The sequence below is a fragment of the Staurois parvus genome, unplaced genomic scaffold (genome assembly GCF_062004578.1).
Source record: "Staurois parvus isolate SC_StPar_1 unplaced genomic scaffold, SC_StPar_1.0 ptg000224l, whole genome shotgun sequence".
Lineage (NCBI taxonomy): Eukaryota > Metazoa > Chordata > Amphibia > Anura > Ranidae > Staurois > Staurois parvus.
In genome coordinates this window covers 890,269-913,080 of record NW_028318020.1, presented here as the reverse complement: position 1 = coordinate 913,080, position 22,812 = coordinate 890,269, and the positions used below count along the sequence as shown (strand labels likewise).

The window sequence follows — 22,812 nt, the reverse complement described above, 5'->3', positions numbered from 1 at the left end:
GCACAGAGTTTAAGTCCCGGTTCACCATGGCCCCTGATGGTGGGGATGGACTTGGAGCGAACCAAGACCAGGTTGCGGCTCCTTAGTACACCCTCCCATGGTAGAGGGATCTGCCAGAGGTTTCTGCAGGGGGAGAGCCTGATGTGAAGAGGCGGATATGCCAAAGCGAGGTGGATGGATGGATGGATGAGGAGGAGTGTGGTCAGACAAGCCGAGTCAGTAGCCGTGGGAGCAGTGCGGTACAAAGCAGCGGGCAGAAAATGCAAAATCAGCCAATGTGATTGTCTGGATTTGTTTTCTCATTTTGTCTCTCATAGTTGAGGTCTACCTATGATGCCAATTACAGGCCTCTCTCATCTTTGTAAGTGGGAGAACTTGTACAATTGGTGGCTGACTAAATACTTTTTAGCCCCACTGTATCCTTCTTCCAACTCCTCAAACATTAGAGAATTCTCCTTATTTTATAATCTCCTTTAACACAAAATTATGTTTATTAATCCTCCCCACTACTCAAATGGGAATCAGACCTTCATTAATCTTTTACTCCTTCTCAATGGCTCTGGGCATTTACAGTAAATAATACATATAAAGTTCCCTACTGCATTAATCATTGGGAATTACTTCAAAAATGAACCACTAGATGGTACCTTACTCCCTACCAACTGTCCAAATTTTCACCAAAGAACTCAGCCCTCTGCTGGAGACCAGGTAGGTAACATATAGCATATATTCTAGACCTTACCCATTTTTGGAATGTGATATTTAAGCAAATATCTGCCACAACAGGTGCACTGTTATTGTCCAATCCTGCTTTAGCCATTTTGAACTAAAAGATTTATGAAATTCCTCCGCCGTTCCTAACAACCACTGTTCAGCAAAAACATTGATAGCCACACAACGGAAAAAGTGCCAGGCCCCTAATACATTGGGGGCTATAGCCTTAGTCAAATTGAACTATTCATATGACGGCTCCCTAGCCATTAGCTAAGGCAAATGTGATATCTTTGATAAAATATGGAAACCGTGGTCAGATTGGTGTTGAACCACTGTACTACTGTTTAACTACGTTACTTAAGTTTTGGATTGCTAACAGAGAAATTATTCCTTTCCAAGTGTTAGTAGTGTTGTATGTTATATGGACGTCCCTGATTAGAAAACATTTTGATGCTTACCATCTATGCACACTTGAAATTTTGAAACTACTAAAAAATATTATTTGAAAAATATATAAATACATAAATTAGTGTCCATAAACAAATAATATCAATATCCACATTAAGAGCCAATGGTGTGGTTGACTTCATCTCATATACCCACCATGTCTCTAATTTAGACACCTGTTGTACCCTACTTGAACCCCTCCATTGTGGATCTATTGTGTCTATAGCCCAAAACTGCAAACCTTTTGGATTTCTGTGGTGGCATTTCCTAAAGTGGGTAGATAAACTGTGTGCCTTGTGTCCTCCTGAAATATTTTAAATGTGCTCTCTCAATATGTCCCTCAGCCTGTGTGCATATTGTTTACTGCAGGGACATTGCAGTAAGTAAACTACAAATCTAGTATTACATGTGAGGAAGGATGCGATCTCATAGTCTTTCCTTGTACTAATGGAACAAAAGCTAGTGGCTTTTTTCCACCTTACTCTACTTTACACATTACACAGCTATTACATGGATAGAAGCCACTCAACTGAGAGAACAATTGCACTATTGCCTATTATACAGAACCTCTACATTTATAGCTGTATTCCTGGGGGACCCTCTTGACTGTTGTTCGGTGTTCTGAGCTTTGTGTCTCATGCATCCACCTGAACCGCCATCAGAAAGAGGAGTCAGAGGCTCCAGATTTTAAGTGTGTGTCTGTAAAACCCTGCAAAGAGAATTGGGTGCTTTTCTGGTCCCCCCCACTATGGTCAAATATCACTGCAATGTGCTGAAATGTTACCAGGCGACAAAAACATTACCCATCACCTGCATGTAGAATTTGGAAGAGGAGAGGCTCCAATCTCCAGAGGGTTGGTGGGATAATGGTATCTGGGAGGATCTGATACATTAATAACTCTCCTAATATGTTATACATTTCAGAGGTTTGTCAGGACTAATCCGTTTCCTAATCTTATTTCCAGTCAAACTGAAGCAGATGACACAAGACAACAGATCATCAGGTTAGTAGGACATCCATGCTTGATATGAAATTTCTTCTGGATGAACATTTTGTTCTGTTGTAGTCTAGATGATGTGTACATACAGTCATGGCCGAAATTGTTGGCACCCTTGATATTTCTCCAGGAAATCATGTATTTCTCACGAAACGTATTGCATTAACACATGTTTTGCTATACACATGTTTATTCCCTTTGTGTGTATTGGGACAAAACAAAAAAAGGGAGGAAAGAAAGCAAATTCGACATAATGTCACACAAACCTCCAAAAATGGGCTGGACAAAAGTATTGGCACCCTTTCACAACTGCGGATAAATAAGAATGTTACAAGCATGTGATGCTCCTGTAAACTCACCTGGGGCAAGTAACAGGTGTGGGCAATATAGAAATCACACCTGAAAGCAGATAAAAAGGAGAGACGTTCACTTAACCTTTGCATTGTGTGTCTGTCTGTGCCACACTAAGCATGGACAACAGAAAGAGGAGACGAGAACTGTCTGAGGACCTGAGAACCAAAATTGTGGCAAAATATCAACAATCTCAAGGTTACAAGTCCATCTCCAGAGAACTAGATTTGCCTTTGTCCACAGTGCGCAACATTATCAAGAAGTTTGCAACCCATGGCACTGTAGCTAATCTCCCTGGTCGTGGACGGATGAGGAAAATTGATGAAAGATTGCAACGCAGAATAGTCCGGATGGTGGATAAGCAGCCCCAAACATGTTCCAAAGACATTCAAGCTGTCCTGCAGGCTCAGGGAGCATCAGTGTCAGCGCGAACTATCCGTCGACATTTAAATGAAATGAAACGCTATGGCAGGAGACCCAGGAGGACCCCACTGCTGACACAGAGACATAAAAAAGCAAGACTACAGTTTGCCAAAATGTACTTGAGTAAGCCAAAAGCCTTCTGGGAAAACGTCTTGTGGACAGATGAGACCAAGATAGAGCTTTTCGGTAAAGCACATCATTCTACTGTTTACCGAAAACGGAATGAGGCCTACAAAGAACAAAACACAGTACCTACGGTAAAATATGGTGGAGGTTCAATGATGTTTTGGGGTTGTTTTGCTGCCTCTGGCACTGGGTGCCTTGACTGTGTGCAAGGCATCATGAAATCTGAGGATTACCAAAGGATTTTGGGTCGCACTGTAGGGCCCAGTGTCAGAAAGCTGGGTTTGCGTCCAAGATCCTGGGTCTTCCAGCAGGACAATGACCCCAAACATACGTCAAAAAGCACTCAGAAATGGATGGCAAAGAAGCGCTGGAGAGTTCTGAAGTGGCCAGCAATGAGCCCAGATCTAAATCCCATTGAACACCTGTGGAGAGATCTTAAAATTGCTGTTGGGAAAAGGTGTCCTTCCAATAAGAGAGACCTGGAGCTGTTTGCAAAGGAAGAGTGGTCCAAAATTCCGGGTGAGAGGTGTCAGAAGCTTATTGATGGTTATAGGAAGCGACTGATTTCAGTTATGTTTTCCAAAGGGTGTGCAACCAAATATTAAGTTAAGGGTGCCAATACTTTTGTCCAGCCCATTTTTGGGGTTTTGTGTGACATTATGTCATATTTGCTTTTCTGCCTCTGTTTTATATTTGTTCCAATACATACAAAGGGAATAAACATGTGTATAGCAAAACATGTGTTAATGCAATACTTTTTTTGTGTGAAATACTTGATTTTCAGGAAAAATATCAAGGGTGCCAACAATTTCGGCCATGACTGTAGCTTGCATGCTTCCACCATCCTCCTGTATTTGATGGAATATATTCTTTTAAGGTTAATATTTGGATTTATAGTTAGAATACAATATTTCAACTCTGTCTTATAAATACTATTTCATGTATGTATGAGGAATAAAATATTCTCCTTTCTCTCATAAAGAATGCAGAAAGGAATGCAGAAAGTCTGTGAAAGAGAGGTACCAGAGGATTAAAGACTATAACTACTGTATGGGGGAGGCTGTTCATCTACAAATAAGATACACCAAGTTATCAATGAGAAGAGGACACCAGAATAAAAAGGAAAAGGAAGAAGAACTAAGGAGTTCAGGCAGAAGACATCTACAGATCATGGAGAAAAGATCTGAATACTCCCCAACCACAATCCAGGCTCTTTTTGACCCTGATGAAGATGGTTTCATCCCTAACATTGTGGTGTTACAAGGACCTGCTGGGATTGGAAAAACAATGACCTCCAAGAAGATCATGCTGGACTGGGCCTCTGGGATTCTCTACCAAGACAAGTTTGACTTTGTGTTTTATCTGAGCTGTAGAGAATTCAACACCATCCCTGGAAACATAAGCCTTGCGGGACTTTTATCCAGAGACTGCAGACTGCCGAGTTCAGATGACCTTCTGTCTATTCTGAAGGATCCTGGAAATCATAGAAAACTTCTCACTATAGTTGATGGGTTTGATGAACTGAAGTGGACTCTGGAAGAGACATCTGAGGTTTGCCTTGACATTACTATAGAAACCCATAAAGAGATAATTCTTCAAAGATTGCTCAGGAAACAGGTTCTCCAACAGTCTTCTCTGATAATCACCACAAGGTCACTGGCCATGGAGAAACTTAACACATTCATTGATGATCCTTGCAATGTGGAAATCCAGGGATTTACAAGGGAAGATCGAGAAGAATATGTCCATAAATACTTTGGAAATAAAGAAGATGCAGACAAGGTTCTCAGTATAATAAAAGACAATGAAGTTCTGTACACCATGTGTGCCGTCCCCATCACATGCTGGATTGTCTGCACTGTAATGAAACAAGAAATAAAGAAAGATTTGGGATTAATTCGGTGTTATACAATTACTTTAATTTACCTTCTATACCTGGAGGTTCTGATAACCCATCACAGCAAGAAGGAGCAGTCAGTACGCAGGAAACAAACCTGTCTGAAGAAGCTGTGTGCTCTGGCCAATCAGGGAGTTCTGAACCAACAAATCCTATTTGAGAAGAAAGATCTAGAAAGACATGGACTTTCTCTGTCTGAGGTGGAGTCTGTATTTCTGAATGAGAACATCTTTCATTGGGACGTCCGCACCCAGACCTGCTACAGCTTCATCCACCTGAGTGTACAGGAGTTCCTTGCTGCTCTGTATTATGGGATGGATAATAAGTTTGGATTTCTGAAAGGCACTTTCCTCCCGGAGATCTGTAAAGGGGAATCACTCTTTGGCTTCAGTTCAGATTACCCACATTTAGTATTAGCTATACAGTTCCTGTTTGGTCTCTTAAATGAAAAGCAGGTGAAGACATTCTCAGAGAGCACAGGCATCCACATCTCACTCCGAGCCAAACCTGCAATGAAAAAATGGGCCATGAAGAACAACTATTACATTTTCCGTACTCATACCATCTTCTGTCTGTATGAGACTCAGGATGAGGACTTCATTAGGAACGTCATGTCTGGTTGTTCAAGGTTGAAGCTGTATGGCTCACGTACTGATCACTTGTGGATGGACAGTAATTATTCCAAGCAGCTGAACTATTGCTTGAAAGCTTTGAAGAGAGAGTGTTTTCAGTCTTTAGATTTTGATTCACTCACTGTGGGTCCAGAGTGCCAGAAAAACCTATTTCCATTCCTACACAGGAGTCAGAAAGTTGGGTAAGTGAGTGTGAGGATATCCTAACTGAACTCCGAGAATGAGCAGGAACCTGCATACAGTATAATGGTGATGATCAGACATGTTCTCCATCTACCACACTTATTACAAGTCCAGGGAACTCATGCTTTCCTCAGTCCTAAATGGTGTTTCCCCACATATCACCTTATACACAACTTCTGGTAAAATCATTATTTATATTGTATTAACCCTTTCATTGGCACCCAATTATACCATTTATCACACACATGATAACATTTTACCAAAATTTACTGAAAGTGTTACTAAACCCCGAACCCTGCATTCTCTATTTCCTCTTTCTCCAGACCCTGCATTCTCTATATCTGCTCTCCCCAGACCCCACATTCTCCATATCTGCTCTCCCACAGTACACACAACATGGAAATGCAATTATTTTAATAAATATAAACTGCTGAATACCTTTTCTCATCTGCAGTATATAGCAGTCTTGTGACTTATATCAGTGTCCAGCTGAATACTGGTTAAAGCTTGTAGGAGGAGTTTTCAGTCTCTCACTGCCCTATGAGATTGAATGACCCCTGACTCTCTGTCTGGGCAGCACTGATTGGCTCTGTGCTGATCACATGCACTCTCCCAAGAAAAAAAAACCTCTCTAGCAGTACACACCAAACTGAGCATGTGCAGAGTGTTCCCGAAGCTGTGTTCTATCAGTAGATGAAATGGGGACTGCGGAAGAAGGGGAGGATCAGAGAAGACAGGATCAAACAGCGTTTTTACACAATGCAGAGGATTAACCCCTTAGGTTCCACAGTGAGTATAACAAGCATGCTTTACTGCATCTACGGCCTGATGTCACTGTTGGGGGTTTAGGAACACTTGAACCCCACAAAACTTCCCATTTTCTTAAAGCAGATGGGCTGGAGAATACAAAGATGGTCTTTGGGGTTTATATTTTGTATATTTGTGTAAAATTGAATAAACCTAAAAACAAACCTGCAAAGAAGTCACAAAATGTTTTCTAATCAGGGCCGTAGATAATTTTTTTTCCTGGTGGGGTTCAGCCTTGGGCACCTAAGGTACAATAATTTGACAGCACGCCTGCCACGATGTGACAAAATGTGGGTGGGACAAATTGGGGTGTAAACTTGACCCTGTTCCCTGTGTACACAGTAACATAGGTCAGTCCTTAGACTCTCACTTGTAGCACAGCAATTAAAGCAGTTACTGAGTACAGCAGTCATGAACAAACTTCAGCATATTGATCTGTAAAAAATCCATTACCAGTGACTGCTGAGCAACCAGCATCTGTTGTACAATATAGCATATATAATGCAGGGGTCAGGAGTATGTCATGTACACTATAACATAGATAATACAGGAATCAGGAGTATGCAATGTACAATATAACATATATAATGCAGGGGTCAGGAGTATGTCATGTACAATATAGAATAGATAATGCAGTGGTCAGGAGTATGTCATGTACAATATAGAATAGATAATGCAGGGGTCAGGAGTATGTCATATACAATATAGAATAGATAATGCAGGGGTCAGTGTGTATTAGCTTTTTATATAACCCAGTGCAGTTTTATAGCGGTAGCCCAGTGTAGTGTGATAGCGATAGCCTGGTGCCGTGTTATAGCGGTAACCTGGTGCCATGTTATAGCGGTAACCTGGTGCCGTGTTATAGCGGTAGCCTGGTGCCGTGTTATAGCGGTAGCCTGGTGCCGTGTTATAGCGGTAACCTGGTGCCGTGTTATAGCGGTAACCTGGTGCCGTGTTATAGCGGTAGCCTGGTGCCGTGTTATAGCGGTAGCCTGGTGCCGTGTTATAGCGGTAGCCTGGTGCCGTGTTATAGCGGTAGCCTGGTGCCGTGTTATATCGGTAGCTCGGTGCCGTGTTATATCGGTTGCTCGGTGCCATGGTATAGCGGTAGCCTGGTGCGGTGCACAAACATATTGCACCCAAGCACCAAAATCCCATCCCACACAGTAAAATAAAGTGATATAAATCCCCATCATGTCTGAAAGACCAAGAAGAAGAGGCAGATGCTCACAGACAGCTAAGAGGGCCTGGTATGGCTTTTAGAGGGAACCCCATGCACGTTAACAAAAAAAAAACATTTTCACTGTGGGTTCCCTCCTAACCTTCCTATCAGACCTAAAGCACCTGGTTAGGATTGGGGGGACCACACTCTGTTTGTATTTTGTTTTGTTTTTTTAAAAGTCAGTCCTCCTGCAGCAGGTTCTATACATTGTACAGATGTCTAACTTTACAGGTAGTTTAAGGGGACCCCCCCAGGCATGATATTTAAAGGAATTTTTCATTTTTTTGTACTTTTAAGCAATGAAAAATGACTGCCGCTTTAATAACTGTACTTTTTGAAATTTTTTTCCACTGATTCATGTCCCTCAGGGCAGTACCCAAGTCCCCATACCCATTTTATGGCCAATACCTTGCATATCAAGGACATCTGAAAGGGAGGGGTTCTACAAGGAATGGAGAGGAATTCTACAAGGAATGGGGGTTTCAAGTAAATGGGGAGGGATTCTACAAGTTAGGGGAGGGATTCTACAAGTAAGGGGGAGGGATTTTACAAGTAAAGGGGAGGGCTTCTACAAGGAGGGGGATGGGTTCTACAAGTAAAGGGGAGGTACTCTGCAAGGAAGGGGGAAATGATTCTACAAGCAAAGGGGGAGGAATTCTACAAGTAAGGGGGATGGGTTCTGCAAGGAGGGGGGTGGGTTCTACAAGCAAAGGGGGTTTTACAAGGAAGGGGAGGAGTTCTACAAGAAGAAGTGAATCCAGCTGTCACATTTATAGATACATTTCTGGCCTCTATTGTGCCCATGGCCTTGTCTGCAACATATTTCTGTCCCACCATAATTGTTCCACCTGTAGTGGTAATAAAAAGAGATTTTTTTCTTCTGGAGAAACCTGGAATCCCCAGAGTTATTCCTCTGTTTAGAAAAGTTGGTGAAATTGGAGATTCTAAGATTCCTCCACCTTGACATTTTTTCCTCCACTACAAATCCAATCTTGTCTCCCTGGAAATCACAAGTCAGAAGGTTCCCTCTTCATGTCTTCCTTTCCTATTGTCTAATATACAGAATAGACCCCCAACATGAAAGGATTATGGGGTCTTGTAATAAGTAGAGATACAGAGGGTTCCCCTAAAACTGTATGGGGATGAAATGACCAGTGGGGTGAAATGACAGCAATCCCTCACATTTCCCTTCACAGACCCCCCATGATTGTGATATTGTGTCCCAGCAATAGATTCTATGACCTTCTCAGTGTGTCTGCACCTCATAGAATTTCTCCAGTGTTCAGCACTTGTGCAGTCTGTCATATCACCCTCCTCCTGCCAGGTCAGGTGTGATCTGCCAGTCATTCATTGGTGGGCAGGAATGGGTGTGTCCAGCCAATGGAGGGAAAGCTTAGTATTCAGAGATCTTGGGGATGGAAATAATGCCAGGGGTGTGACATCATCATCCCAACATTGGAGAGGGCCAGTTGTCTGCAGAAGTGGGTGGAGATGGAAATGCCTGGATTGCATTATATATTTGGAACCAAAGTGGTGTTCCAGGATTTTCCAGAATCTGTTGATGTATGGAAACCCCTGTGTAGGTAGACAGGAGATCAAGTATACATATCAGGGGTTTCCTTTAAGTTTTGTCTGGAGTGTAACTTCAAACACTGCTCAAAGCCACCAGTGAAAAGTCCTCATCAGATCCCGTATGGGACTGTAGAGTCAGAGGGAAGGCAGCAATGTGGAAGGGAAATGTTGATTGTTACATTTTTATTCTTGTTGTCAGAGGTAATCCATTCTTGGTGATAATTAATATCTCATTATTGTGCTTTAGATTTCAGTATTGTACTATTTCCAGTAAAGATTGTTCAGGAGAGGACAAAGCTGAAGCTGAAGAATCCTTTTCACAAGATCAAATGAACTCTGTTAATCTTTCCTTTCTGATTAACCTGGAGAGTAAAATTCAGGAATTAGAGTAAGTGTAATCTGTGATCCTGCAGTGATTGGGAAATGTGATGTCTTGTGATTGTTCCCGTCTCTAGCTGGGGGGAGTACTAAGAGATCAGTTTTGGAAAGATTGAGTTTGAGGAAGTGGAGTGACATCCATGTCGATATGCCGCTTAGTAGGTTAGTAATGCGAGAGGAGACTGAAGGGGTGAGGTGAGGAGGAGACTGAGGGGGTGAGGTGAGGAGGAGACTGAGGGGGTGAGGAGAGGAGGAGACCGAGGGGGTGAGGTGAGGGGTAGAAATATAGATTTGTGTGTCGTCAGCATAGAGGTGGTAGTTGAAGCCATGGGAGGATATCAAGTGACCAAGGGAGGAGGTGTAGATGGAGAAGAGAAGGGGTCCAAGGACAGAACCTTGCGGGACCCCAACAGAGAGAGGGAGTGAAGAGGAGGTGGCAGCGTACATCTATCCGAATAGACATAGTAATGAATTTGAATGAATCCAAAAAAGTTCTAACAACATTTTCAGATACATTAGGAAGCAGCTTGTTAAGGAGGAGGCGACCGCTGCATCCTGACAGAGGGATCCCCGCTGTCAACAGAATGTAAACAAAACAAGTGCCGGTATAAAAAAATAAATAATAAAAAAACAGCATAGAGGTCCCCCCAATCCATACCAAGCCCATTGGATCTGGTATGGATTTTAAGGGGGATTTTGAGGGGAACCCCATGCCAAAATTAAAAAACAGAATAGGGTCTCCCCCCAAATACATACCAGACCCTTATCCAAGCATGCAGATTGGTAGACTAGGAAAAGGGAGAACAAGGGAGCATATAGTATAGTAGCTGGTCAATAAGCATCATACCTGGCAGAGGTGACAGGTTCTCTGGTAGTGAGGGGGTTGGTGTTCTACCTGTCTCCTAGTGGTCAGTTCCTCAGAAGTATCTGGGACCAAATCCATGGTATGGAGATCACATGTACCTGGCCACATGGTATGGGAGAGCTGAAGGAGTAAAGTGAAGTGAACACATAAGATACGTCCTAGGTACACAGCGGAACCCCATTCTGTCACTGGTAGTGAGGGGGTTGGTGTTCTGCCTATCTCCTAGTGCTCAGTTCCCCAGAAGTATCTGGAACCAAACCCATGGTGTGGAGATCTCATGTACCTGGCCACATGGTATGGGAGAGCTGAAGGAGTGAAGTGAACACATGACATACTGTATGTCCTAGGTGTACAGCGGAACCCCATTCTGTCACTGGTAGTGAGGGGGTTGGTGTTCTGCCTATCTCCTAGTGGTCAGTTCCCTAGAGGTATCTGGGACCAAACCCATGGTACGGAGATCTCATGTACCTGGCCACATGGTATGGGAGAGCTGAAGGAGTGAAGTGAACATATGACATACTGTATGTCCTAGGTGCAAAGCGGAACCCCATTCTGTCACTGGAGTGATGGGGTTGGTGTTCTGCCTATCTCCTAGTGATCAGTTCCCCAGAAGTATCTGGGACCAGACCCATGGTACGGAGATCTCATGTACCTGGCCACATGGTATGGGAGAGCTGAAGGAATAAAGTAAAGTGAACACATGAGATACGTCCTAGGTGCACAGCGGAACCCCATTCTTTCACTGGTAGTGAGGGGGTTGGTGTTCTGCCTATCTCCTAGTGGTCAGTTCCTCAGAAGTATCTGGGACCAAACCCATGGTACTGAGATCTCATGTACCTGGCCACATGCTATGGGAGAGCTGAAGGAGTGGAGTGAACACATGAGATATGTCCTAGGTGCACAGCGGAACCCCATTCTGTCACTGGTAGTGAGGGGGTTGGTGTTCTGCCTATCTCCTAGTGGTCAGTTCCCTAGAGGTATCTGGGACCAAACCCATGGTACGGAGATCTCATGTACCTGGCCACATGGTATGGGAGAGCTGAAGGAGTGAAGTGAACATATGACATACTGTATGTCCTAGGTGCAAAGCGGAACCCCATTCTGTCACTGGAGTGATGGGGTTGGTGTTCTGCCTATCTCCTAGTGATCAGTTCCCCAGAAGTATCTGGGACCAGACCCATGGTACGGAGATCTCATGTACCTGGCCACATGGTATGGGAGAGCTGAAGGAATAAAGTAAAGTGAACACATGAGATACGTCCTAGGTGCACAGCGGAACCCCATTCTTTCACTGGTAGTGAGGGGGTTGGTGTTCTGCCTATCTCCTAGTGGTCAGTTCCTCAGAAGTATCTGGGACCAAGCCCATGGTACTGAGATCTCATGTACCTGGCCACATGCTATGGGAGAGCTGAAGGAGTGGAGTGAACACATGAGATATGTCCTAGGTGCACAGCGGAACCCCATTCTGTCACTGGTAGTGAGGGGGTTGGTGTTCTGCCTATCTCCTAGTGGTCAGTTCCCCAGAAGTATCTGGGACCAAACCCATGGTACGGAGATCTCATGTACCTGGCCACACGGTATGGGAGAGCTGAAGGAGTAAAGTGAAGTGAACATATGAGATACGTCCTAGGTGCACAGTGGAACCCCATTCTGTCACTGGTAGTGAGGGGGTTGGTGTTCTGCCTATCTCCTAGTGGTCAGTTCCCCAGAAGTATCTGGGACCAAACCCATTGTACGGAGATCTCAGGTACCTGGCCACATGGTATGGGAGAGCTGAAGGAGTAAAGTGAAGTGAACACATGAGATACGTCCTAGGTGTACAGGGGGACCCCATTCTGTCACTGGGAGTGAGGGGGTTGGTGTTCTGCCTATCTCCTAGTGGTCAGTTCCCCAGAAGTATCTGGGACCAAACCCATGGTATAGAGATCTCATGTACCTGGCCACATGGTATGGGAGAGCTGAAGGAGTGAAGTGAAAACATGACATACTGTATGTCCTAGGTGTACAGCGGAACCCCATTCTGTCACTGGTAGTGAGGGGGTTGGTGTTCTGCCTATCTCCTAGTGGTCAGTTCCCTAGAGGTATCTGGGACCAAACCCATGGTACGGAGATTTCATGTACCTGGCCACATGGTATGGGAGAGCTGAAGGAGTGAAGTGAACATATGACATACTGTATGTCCTAGGTGCAAAGCGGAACCCCATTCTGTCACTGGGAGTGATGGGGTTGGTGTTCTGCCTATCTCCTAGTGATCAGTTCCCCAGAAGTATCTGGGACCAAACCCATGGTACGGAGATCTCATGTACCTGGCCACATGGTATGGGAGAGCTGAAGGAGTAAAGTAAAGTGAACACATGAGATACGTCCTAGGTGCACAGCGGAACCCCATTCTTTCACTGGTAGTGAGGGGGTTGGTGTTCTGCCTATCTCCTAGTGGTCAGTTCTTCAGAAGTATCTGGGACCAAACCCATGGTACTGAGATCTCATGTACCTGGCCACATGCTATGGGAGAGCTGAAGGAGTGGAGTGAACACATGAGATATGTCCTAGGTGCACAGCGGAACCCCATTCTGTCACTGGTAGTGAGGGGGTTGGTGTTCTGCCTATCTCCTAGTGGTCAGTTCCCCAGAAGTATCTGGGACCAAACCCATGGTACGGAGATCTCATGTACCTGGCCACATGGTATGGGAGAGCTGAAGGAGTAAAGAGAAGTGAACACATGAGATACGTCCTAGGTGTACATCGGGACCCCATTCTGTCACTGGGAGTGAGGTGGCAGAGGTATTGCTGGGCTGGTGGAGAGAGCATGGGCTCAGTGTGTCCCTCCTAATGCTACATACAATGAGGAAGGTGTGTAGTGACATGGGATGTATATTACACAGCTGCACATGGTGTACAACTCATCTGTAGGCCGGGCTTCTGCCTAACCATTGACTTTCACATTAACACAGCCCCACCTGGTCCTGGGCATTGATGAGTGTGCACACAAGAGGAGCAGTACCCCTGCCTGCAGAGCGAGTAACCCCGCCCACAGGGAGCCGGGGAGGATCCTGGGACACAGAAGGTTTTTTACCTTAGAATTCATTAATGTCAAAGAAAACGTTAGAACCACTATAACCTCTTCACACTGACAGTACACATAAATGCGGCTGGGCCTTGACGCTGAGCAGCCGCATATTTGCATACCATTTGTAAACAAACATGCTGAGAGTGCATGCCCTGTGAGCTCCCAGCACATGGGTAGGAGTCCCATGGAAAGGTCCCAATCTTTCCTTGCGATCAGGACATCTCCGATCATGTGATTGCCATGACAGCGATCACATGACCCAAAACCCTGCCCCACCTCCCAGTGTCAGAAATCCCTTAAAGGGCCAGGAGGAGCCAGTGTGAAGGGGTTAAAGAGTTCAGTATTGATGAGTCAAGTCTCCTTTATACATGTGATATCAGCCTTAAGCTCCTATTCACATTGTTTTCATGCAGCAATACTCATGGGTTTGGCTGTATGGAGACACATGTCAAGTAGAAATCCCATTATTTCCTATGTAGCCGGTTCCCATCTATGTGCCACAGCTTAGTGTGAAAGGGAATCTATATGGAGCCATTCACCCCTCCAATGTGTACATCACCACGTACACTGCAATGTACCCGCAAGAGTGTAAATCCAGACTTTTCAGGTGGGTGACAACTCACCTCCATTTCACAGGGGAGGTCCAACCAATATTCCATGAAATCATCCATCTGAATGTCCCAACATCTCATTCTCTAAGACCTGCCCACTGATTATTCATTGGAATGTGACTACTTCTGCCAGTCACTGGAAGAACATTTCACCTCTCTTCTCCTGTTTCTTTCACCAGTATTGTTGCCTGTAATGTGACATTATCGTGCTGTAATGATCTTCGCTCACTTATCACCACAAACCCAACTCTGACCAGACTGGAGATAATATTGGATGATGATAAGAAGATGTCAGACTCAGAAATGGATCATTGTTATGAGGTCCTCAAAAATGCCGGCTTCACTGTATATAGAAGGTAAGAAGTGTTATATTTGGAGTAACACACATACTAAGTCTTAGAATGTAAATAGTAAAATGTAGACCACATTGGATGGTGATGAGATGATGGAAGGGGGACATTGTTGGGAGGTCTTCTGACACCCAGGCTGCACTGTAATGAAAATGGAAGGATGGGGTGACAACCATTCTATACAATGTCTGTAGAACCCATTGGAGGTCTCTGGAGTTATACAGATAATGAGATGACTGAGATTTCCTGTGCCAGTCACAGATTTCCCAGATGATTGAGAATTTATTCCTCATCCCAAGTTTTATCGTTACAGATGAGTGGATGAGGAACATCAGATCAGCCAGGTCCTACAAACTCCCACAAGGTTTTACCTTTAAAGGATAAGTTCACCTTTGGGAACACGTTACATGTTCCACCCACTTTTAGGGTGGAGCATGTAACATGTTCCTAATGCTGCAGTCGCTTCCCACTGCCCCCCCATTGACAGAAATACGGGGAGAAGTTCCCTATACTGGTCCATTTTTGAGAACCACGTGGCCATGTGGGGCTCTGCCCACACAACCACATCATTCCTTCACAGCGCTCTGTGAATGAATGAATTGCAAGTCTTAGCGGCTGTCGGCTTGCAGTTTTCAATGAACCGCCACAGAGCTGTGGAGCGCCATGGTAGTTCATTGAATCTTCCTGTCAGTATATCTGCTTTCTCGTACATCCTGTATGGGAGTTGATATACTAACAGATCTGCAGAAAACTTGCATGGCACGAGTGATCTGCTGACCGCTGGCACAATGCTTTCCAGGCTCTTGTAGACAAAAAAAATAAATGCACATTTTTGCAAAAAAATAAATGCAAAAAAAGTGCATTTATTATTTTTGCTCAAAAGGTGAACTTATCCTTTAAAGAAAAATCACTCCCCCCCATCCTCAGCTGTCTGTGCAATGTATCATTATAACTGATCAGACCTCAGCCTGTACACATGACAGCCCAGCACACCAGGCATACAGTCTGCTATCCCAATAGTTGGATGGCCACGAGTGTGTGGCCCCTGCCATGGTGAGGGCCCCTCAGTATTAGGTGGGTGATTCACAAAGTGGTGGAGGGCTCAATAAATGGGGGACATTTAATCATCTAAAGTGTGAGGACAGAGGGGATGGTTTTGTGTATTTGCATACTGGGGTCAGGTATGAAGAGATCACACATCCCACCATCTACATACAATCTACATCAGATCTCCTCCCAGCATAGGAGACCTCTGACATACATTGTACGGCTGCAGATTTGTACATTACACATCACACACATATCCAGGAAGACAGAAAATACTTCCCATTAGTATGTAACACCCTCCTAGATACACTAGAGGGAATTACACCCTAAATGGTTAGTCAGGAGCTGGTTAGCAGCTTGGGTGTAACAGCCAGATGCGTCACATTTGGGACAGCGCTCAGGGACTCTGCAGGCCAGCCTCTCTGGAATTTCCCCTGTTCTGAGGTTCTCATCGGGGGCCTTGGAGGCAGTGGGTGTATCTGAAGAGTAGCTGGCTGCACTCTCAAAGGGACTTCAGCCAATCCCTGGTGGGAGGCTCAGCAAGGGGATGGGACTCTCTTGGAAGTGATAGAGACTGCTTAGTCAAGAGTGTGGGGAGTCAGGTGGAGGAATGGAGAGAGGAAGATGTAGCTGGGGGAGGAAGGCTGCCAGGAGGCCTGGTGGGAGGGTCCTGCCTGCAAGCCTGGTACTGGAGAGGAGGAAAGCTCAAGACTCACTGATCCCCTGAGGACCACCTGTGTGGCAAGGAGGGAGCCACCCAGATGATAGGCCTGGAAGCCATTCCACTGATCATGCAGGAGAGGATCTGAGTGGGTACACCAACACCCCCTGGGTGGATAGGGGAAGGAACACTCTGGTGGGAAACCATTTCAGTCCTGTTCTAGTGACTGTGCACCCCAACTTAAAGTGACATGAGCCTGATCCCCTGCTCAGGAAAGGAATTACTAGATTGTGGGGTGGAAGAGGAGTTCATCTAGAATCTGGGCATCACCACTGGAGTTGTTGGCTAGCACTCCAACCAGGATTGTGTACTTTAAAGGAGAAGCTGTTAAAGCATAACTAAAGGCTTCATTTTTCTTTTCTAAAAATAACAAACATGTCGACACTTACCTGCTGTGTGTAGTGGTTTTTCACAGAGCAGCCTAGATCTTCTGGATTCCCCCACAAATTCTCCTGGCCCCTTCCCCTGTCAGGTGCTCCCACAGCAAGCAGCTTGTTATGGGGGCACCTGCTGCTCCGTGTGTCCATTCATACATGGAGTCATGGCTCGGCCCTGCCCCCTCTATTCTCTTTGGCTCCCATTGCTGTCTCAGCCAATGAAAAGAGGGAATCCAAGGATAGCCGAGACTCCAGTGCACATCACTGGATCAAAAGGGGGCTTAGGTGGGAATTGGGGGGCTGGGGGGGAGCTGCTGCACAGAGAAGGGTTTTTTACCTTCATGCATAGAATTTATAATGGTAAAAAAAAACCTTGAGCCTTTACAGCCAGTTTAATAGTTCAGGAAGTGTCTTCAAGATTTCAGTTCCCTTGGGCATCTTATGCATCCCTTACCCATCCAAGTTCAATCCCCTTAATGAAAAAACAAAACCAATGCTCAAGGCCTGATTTCTTTTTTTTTTTTATCCAAAAACAATAGTAAATTATTCCTTTACTTCTCTTTCCTCCCCTTTCCCTTCTCCCCTTCCCTCCTCCAAATATGAATTTGGGGGAAGGAGAAGAAGCAATGGAGGGACAGATAAGTGCAGTTAAATGGATCATATTCTTATGTAGGAGCCGAGCCGGTAAAGTCATCATTTAGTTTAGCAGATAATATGCATATGGACAATCAATAGGGCAAGATATGGGTCAAACACTCCGACACCCGTTATGCAACAAGTTTTCAACCCATCTAATTGTAAATCTAAAATCTCCTTAATGAACTGGGCATTCTCGGAAACATCATTATGTATAACCATTCAGTCTGGGGGTCTAGATTGGACATGCAGTGTTGTGTGGTAGGTAGTGGTGGTTTTGAAGTGACTCCGACATTCCCATGTTTTCCTGAATCTCTGGGGCGTTGCTGCACCACAGAAATCAGTTCCTCCATTTCCTCAATTTTGTTGATCCTGGTAAACCATTCTCGAATAGTAGGGACATGTGTGGAGCGCCAATGAACTGGGATACACTGTTTTGCTGCGTTTACCATATACAGGGCCAACGATTTACGGTACGTCTTAAAAGGGAGTGAGGAGTGGTGGAGCAAGAATTGTGCGGGAGAGAGGTCTAGAGCGTACGTAGTCACTTGTGCTGATTTCTGACCATGGATGAATGTGTGTGTGGGGAATGCTAATGGACTGGCAGTGCAGGACTATAGGGGAACCCAAATTCAACAGCCGCTCCTGATGGGCTGGGGCTACATATATAAAAATAACCATCATTTCTTACAGAGCACACTGTGAGCTCCCCCTTTTCCATCATCACAGGAACATTTCCTCCTCTAACACTCTCCATTTATTCTTCTATGCAGGGGTAGAGGTTACTGGAATGTGTCTATATCCAGAAGAAGATTAGAAAATGGTCTTTGGGAACTCGACTAGATCTATATAGGTAATACTCGGATCCTGATATGAAGAGAATGTCCAGAATGGAATCATATCAGATTGACCTGTTCATGATACTGATTATTCATCATTTTCCTTTCCTTCACATTCAGATGATGATTCTACTGACTGATTTCTACTGGACGTTCTTCTGGAATGAGTGATTTGTCCTTCCTCCAATTCCTCCATTTTTATATTGTATTGTTACTCCTTCATGTATTCATTACTACAAAATAAAAATGTGATTTTTGGATCTTCACACCAAAACTGCCACCACTGATGAGACCAGCTTCAAATTCCTGTTCATGACATGAAGATTCCTCCTACAGAAGTAGAAGACACTAAAAACACAGTTACCGTGTGGTGAGGACAGGGGGAGGGTGATCTCCATCCTTCATCCCAATTCTCCTTTGTGGACAGATGAGGACAGCGGGAGGCAATCTCCAGTCTTCATCCCAATTCTCCTCTGTGGATGGATGAGGACAGTGGGGGACGATTTCCATCTTTCATCCCAATTCTTCTCTGTGGATGGATGAGGACAGTGGGGCCGATCTCCATCCTTCATCCCAATTCTCCTCTGTGGACGGATGAGGACAGTGGGGGAGGGGCAATATCCATCCTTCATTCCAATTCTCCTGTGTGGAGGGATGAGGACAGTGTGAGGCAATCTCCATTCTTCATCCCAATTCTCCTCTGTTAAAGGATGAGGACAGTGAGGGGCGATCTTGAGCCTTCACCCTAATTTTCTTCTGTGGATGGATGAGGACAGTGGGGGGCAATCTCTATCCTTCATCCCAATTCTTCTCTGTGGATAGATAAGAATAGTGTGGTGGTTATCTCCATTCTTCATCCCAATTCTCCTCTGTGCATGGATGAGGACAGTGGGGGGGAGTGATCTCCATCCTTCATCCCAATTCTCCCCTGTTAATGGATGAGGACAGTGGGGGGAGATCTCCATCCTTCATCCAAATTCTCCTCTGTGGATGGATGAGGACAGAGGGGGGCGATCTCCATCCTTCATCCCAATTCTTCTCTGTGGACAGATAAGAATAGTGTGGTGGTTATCTCCATTCTTCATCCCAATTCTCCTCTGTGTATGGATGAGGACATTGAGGGGTGATCTCCATCCTTCATACCAATTCTTCTCTGTGGACAGATAAGATCAGTGTGGGGGTGTCTCCATTCTTCATCCCAATTCTCCTCTGTGCATGGATGAGGACAGTGGGGGGGAGTGATCTCCATCCTTCATCCCAATTCTCCCCTGTTAACGGATGAGGACAGTGGGGGGAGATCTCCATCCTTCATCCAAATTCTCCTCTGTGGATGGATGAGGACAGTGGGGGGGAGTGATCTCCATCCTTCATCCCAATTCTCCCCTGTTAACGGATGAGGACAGTGGGGGGAGATCTCCATCCTTCATCCAAATTCTCCTCTGTGGATGGATGAGGACAGAGGGGGGTGATCTCCATCCTTCATCCCAATTCCCCTCTGTGTACAGATGAGGACATACCGGACTTGGATCTGAAGGCGCTCCAACCACTAGTCTCTGTATCGCCAGACACAGATCTAAGAAATACAAATCACACACATAGAACAGTACTGGAGATAACAGCAGTATTAAATATGTGTTGAAGATACAGTAATATAACCTACAAATGTCCTGCAAGATCAAAGAAAAAACAATAAATGTACTGCTGGCCACGGTTAACTGTCTTCCCATATACATAATAATATTAAAGTTACAAATTCAGTGTCACTCGATATTCAGCCTTCTACCTTCAAACTGCATATCATAAAGATAATTAAATGTATCAAATTATCATAAATGTGCAAATCCAGCATGTATTCCAATGTACTTTTCTTAACCACATGCTCAGTTTATTCTTTTTATTAAATGCAAATAGAAAAACAAAAAGGGCGCCCTGACCTAGTGCATTATTGTTTAAAATATTTATTGGAAAAACAAGGTAAGTATTATACTCACAATGAACATAAAAACACAGGCATATCACACCGGACAAGATATTATATCCAAGCAGCATCTGAGTCCATACGATGGAACTCTGGATGACCAACTGGCTAACGCGCTTTGAGGCCACAACCTCTTGCTCAGAGCCAACACTTCAAGAGTCTGCACTCCTCTTACCTTGTTTTTCCCATAAATATTTTAAACGATAATGTACTAGGTTAGTGCGCCCTTTTTGTTTTTCTGTTTGCATTCAGTGAAGTTGGACCACCCCGGTCTGTTGAGGGCAGCAAGCATTGCATGTTTCAGAACATTCTTACTGGTTCTACCGAGTCCATTCCCAACGCAGGAGAAAAGTGTTTTGCTGTGTTGGATTATTCTTTTTATTAGTCCAGACAATATGCTTTATACTTTTAGATCTAATGCTCCTTCCTGACCAGATGCCCTCCATGGAGCACAGATTTCTCAATCCACCTCCATCCAGGTATTTCCCACAGATAGATGTCCTCCAATTACCTCATAGTAGCTCAAGAAAATGAGCCATCATAGTGCTTTCCATCTAAATACCGGCCTTTATTAAAAACAATTCTACAAAAAATACACTCGCATTATAACGTGCACTAAACTGGTACACACAGAAAAGCACATGAATTGCCCCTTCAGCATTCAGACTCCCTCAGTGTTTCACAATACAGTGTTCTGGTTTTTTCGGTCAGAGTGGCCGTGACATCATCGGCTCCTCCCTATGTATTACGTCACTATACCATGTGACTCTATGGGGGATGGATCAACACTTTTATATTCCCCCTTGTGTTTATATTTGTCATGGTAACTTTCCATTTGTATGAACCTGGTTGCTGCTGCCATATTATTGTAACCTGAAAGCATTCTCATGAAATACAATGCCATATCCACATGACATGTCCACAGCTCACAAATATTATTTAGAAGCCATAAAGGCTCACAAATGTCTTATTATTCTATTCTCTCCATATATATATGAATGATTTCTATTGTGATGCTAGCTAACCATATTTTTTTATTATTCATATAGAAATGCCTGTAGTGGAAAGGAAAAAAGAAAATTAGCGCAGGGCAGGCATGACTAGGCCTAGAGTGGGAAGGAGAATAGAAAGGGTTAATTTTGTGCCAGAGGGTGTGAAAAAGTATAGCTGGGGGTGTTGGTTGGTAGAGGGAGAGCGTGGGTGGGCTCTGCCGCACCTTAGGGTGGGGTGTCCCGGTGGGGGGGGGGCATCAGTCGGAGCTGGACGTTGGTGAGTGAGCTTCCCTCCCGCCCTCCCTATTTTAGAGAGTATTGTGTTCCTCGGGGGGGGGGGGAAAGGGGGGTTATTTCAGTCTTGGGCGGTTGTTGGTCTTTGGAGGCGGTTCTTATCTTGGAAGGTAAACAACAATGGTGTGGGACCCATCGGTGGTATGGTGTGCCCGGGGACATTCCCAGTTAACCGAGGTTTAACTGGAAGGTGGTGGTGCTGCACTGCGGACGGTATGGTTGTCTCCGAGCTGGTTGGTTGCGGCTGGAGGCCTTTGTGTAATATGGTTGTCCGCAGGTGCATTTCAGATCATTTTTGTGGGGGGCCTTCGAAGACCAACAACAACTCTGTATGTTTCTGTTATAAGGAATGGTTGGTGTGTTAAAATATTTGTTAATAAAAGGCCATGTTGGCCATTTACTCCAAAATTGGTGTTATGTTTTTCTTTAAGTATAGCCAAAAGGGGGGGGGATCTGGATGACCTATCTCTGGTGCTGTAGTCATGTGTCTGCAGTATTGCACAAATATTTATCTGCTTTTAAACTTGTCCAATGTCTCTGTATTATTATACATTCTTTATTATAATCTAGTACTAGTGCCAGCAAATAGCCTTCATGCTTCTTATTCTTTTCCTTAACCACTTCCCGTCCGGCCGCTGTTTATGAACGGCAGGATGGGACACCTCCAGGAGCGGATTGCTGTTTCTAAACGGCACCTTGTATCTGAGGCTCGTGCGCGGCTCCTAGAGTGCGCACCCGCGAACCCGATGATCGCCGAGTCCGACGGACACGGTGGATCACGTGACATGGTATAGGACCAATGAAATCGGTCCTATACCATGTGATCAGCTGTGTCCAATAAGGACACAGTCTTAAGTGTAAACAAAAGCCGCATGGTGCGGCTTCCGCCTCCTCCTCACACGGAGTTGTCTGTGAGAGGAGAAGAGGAAAGAAGAGGTAGTAGCTAACTGCCCTCCACCTCAGTGACACCTGATCACCCCCACAAGTGTCCCTGATTGCCCACAAGTAGCCCTGATAGCCCCCACAAGTGGCCCTGATCACCCACAAGTATCCCTGATTGCCCACAAGTGTCCCTGATTGCCCCACGTGTCCCTGATTGCCCACAAGTGGCCTTGATTGCCCAAAAGTGGCCCTGATCGCCCAAAAAGTGGCCCAGCAGTTTCCCTGATTGTCAGTGTCCCTGATCGCCACATAGTGGCCCAGCAGTGTTCCTGATCGCCACAGTGTCCCTGATTGTCGCAGTGTTCCTGATCGTCGCAGTGTCCCTGATCGTCGCAGTGTCCCT

The 22,812-nt window shown here is 44.9% G+C and overlaps 2 protein-coding genes and 1 long non-coding RNA gene across 3 annotated transcripts in view; 2 read left to right on the top strand and 1 right to left on the bottom strand.

The window, feature by feature from the left end:
- The window catches only part of LOC149460609 (NACHT, LRR and PYD domains-containing protein 3-like), a 41,173-nt gene extending 23,329 nt beyond the window's left edge, over positions 1 to 17,844 (top strand). The window contains exons 4-8 of the mRNA XM_089679438.1: positions 2,127 to 2,165; positions 4,042 to 5,770; positions 9,620 to 9,760; positions 14,473 to 14,649; positions 17,664 to 17,844. Of these exons, the coding sequence (XP_089535564.1) occupies positions 2,127 to 2,165; positions 4,042 to 5,770; positions 9,620 to 9,760; positions 14,473 to 14,649; positions 17,664 to 17,844 (2,267 nt within the window). The remainder of the gene's footprint in view (positions 1 to 2,126; positions 2,166 to 4,041; positions 5,771 to 9,619; positions 9,761 to 14,472; positions 14,650 to 17,663) is intronic.
- The window catches only part of LOC149460606 (uncharacterized), a 345,151-nt gene that overhangs the window by 306,808 nt on the left and 15,531 nt on the right, over positions 1 to 22,812 (bottom strand). The gene's annotated exons all lie outside the window — the stretch shown is intronic.
- On the top strand, positions 18,210 to 18,546 carry LOC149460608 (uncharacterized). Its single transcript, XR_016313039.1, has 2 exons — positions 18,210 to 18,277; positions 18,384 to 18,546. It is a non-coding gene; the product is annotated as an uncharacterized LOC149460608 (long non-coding RNA).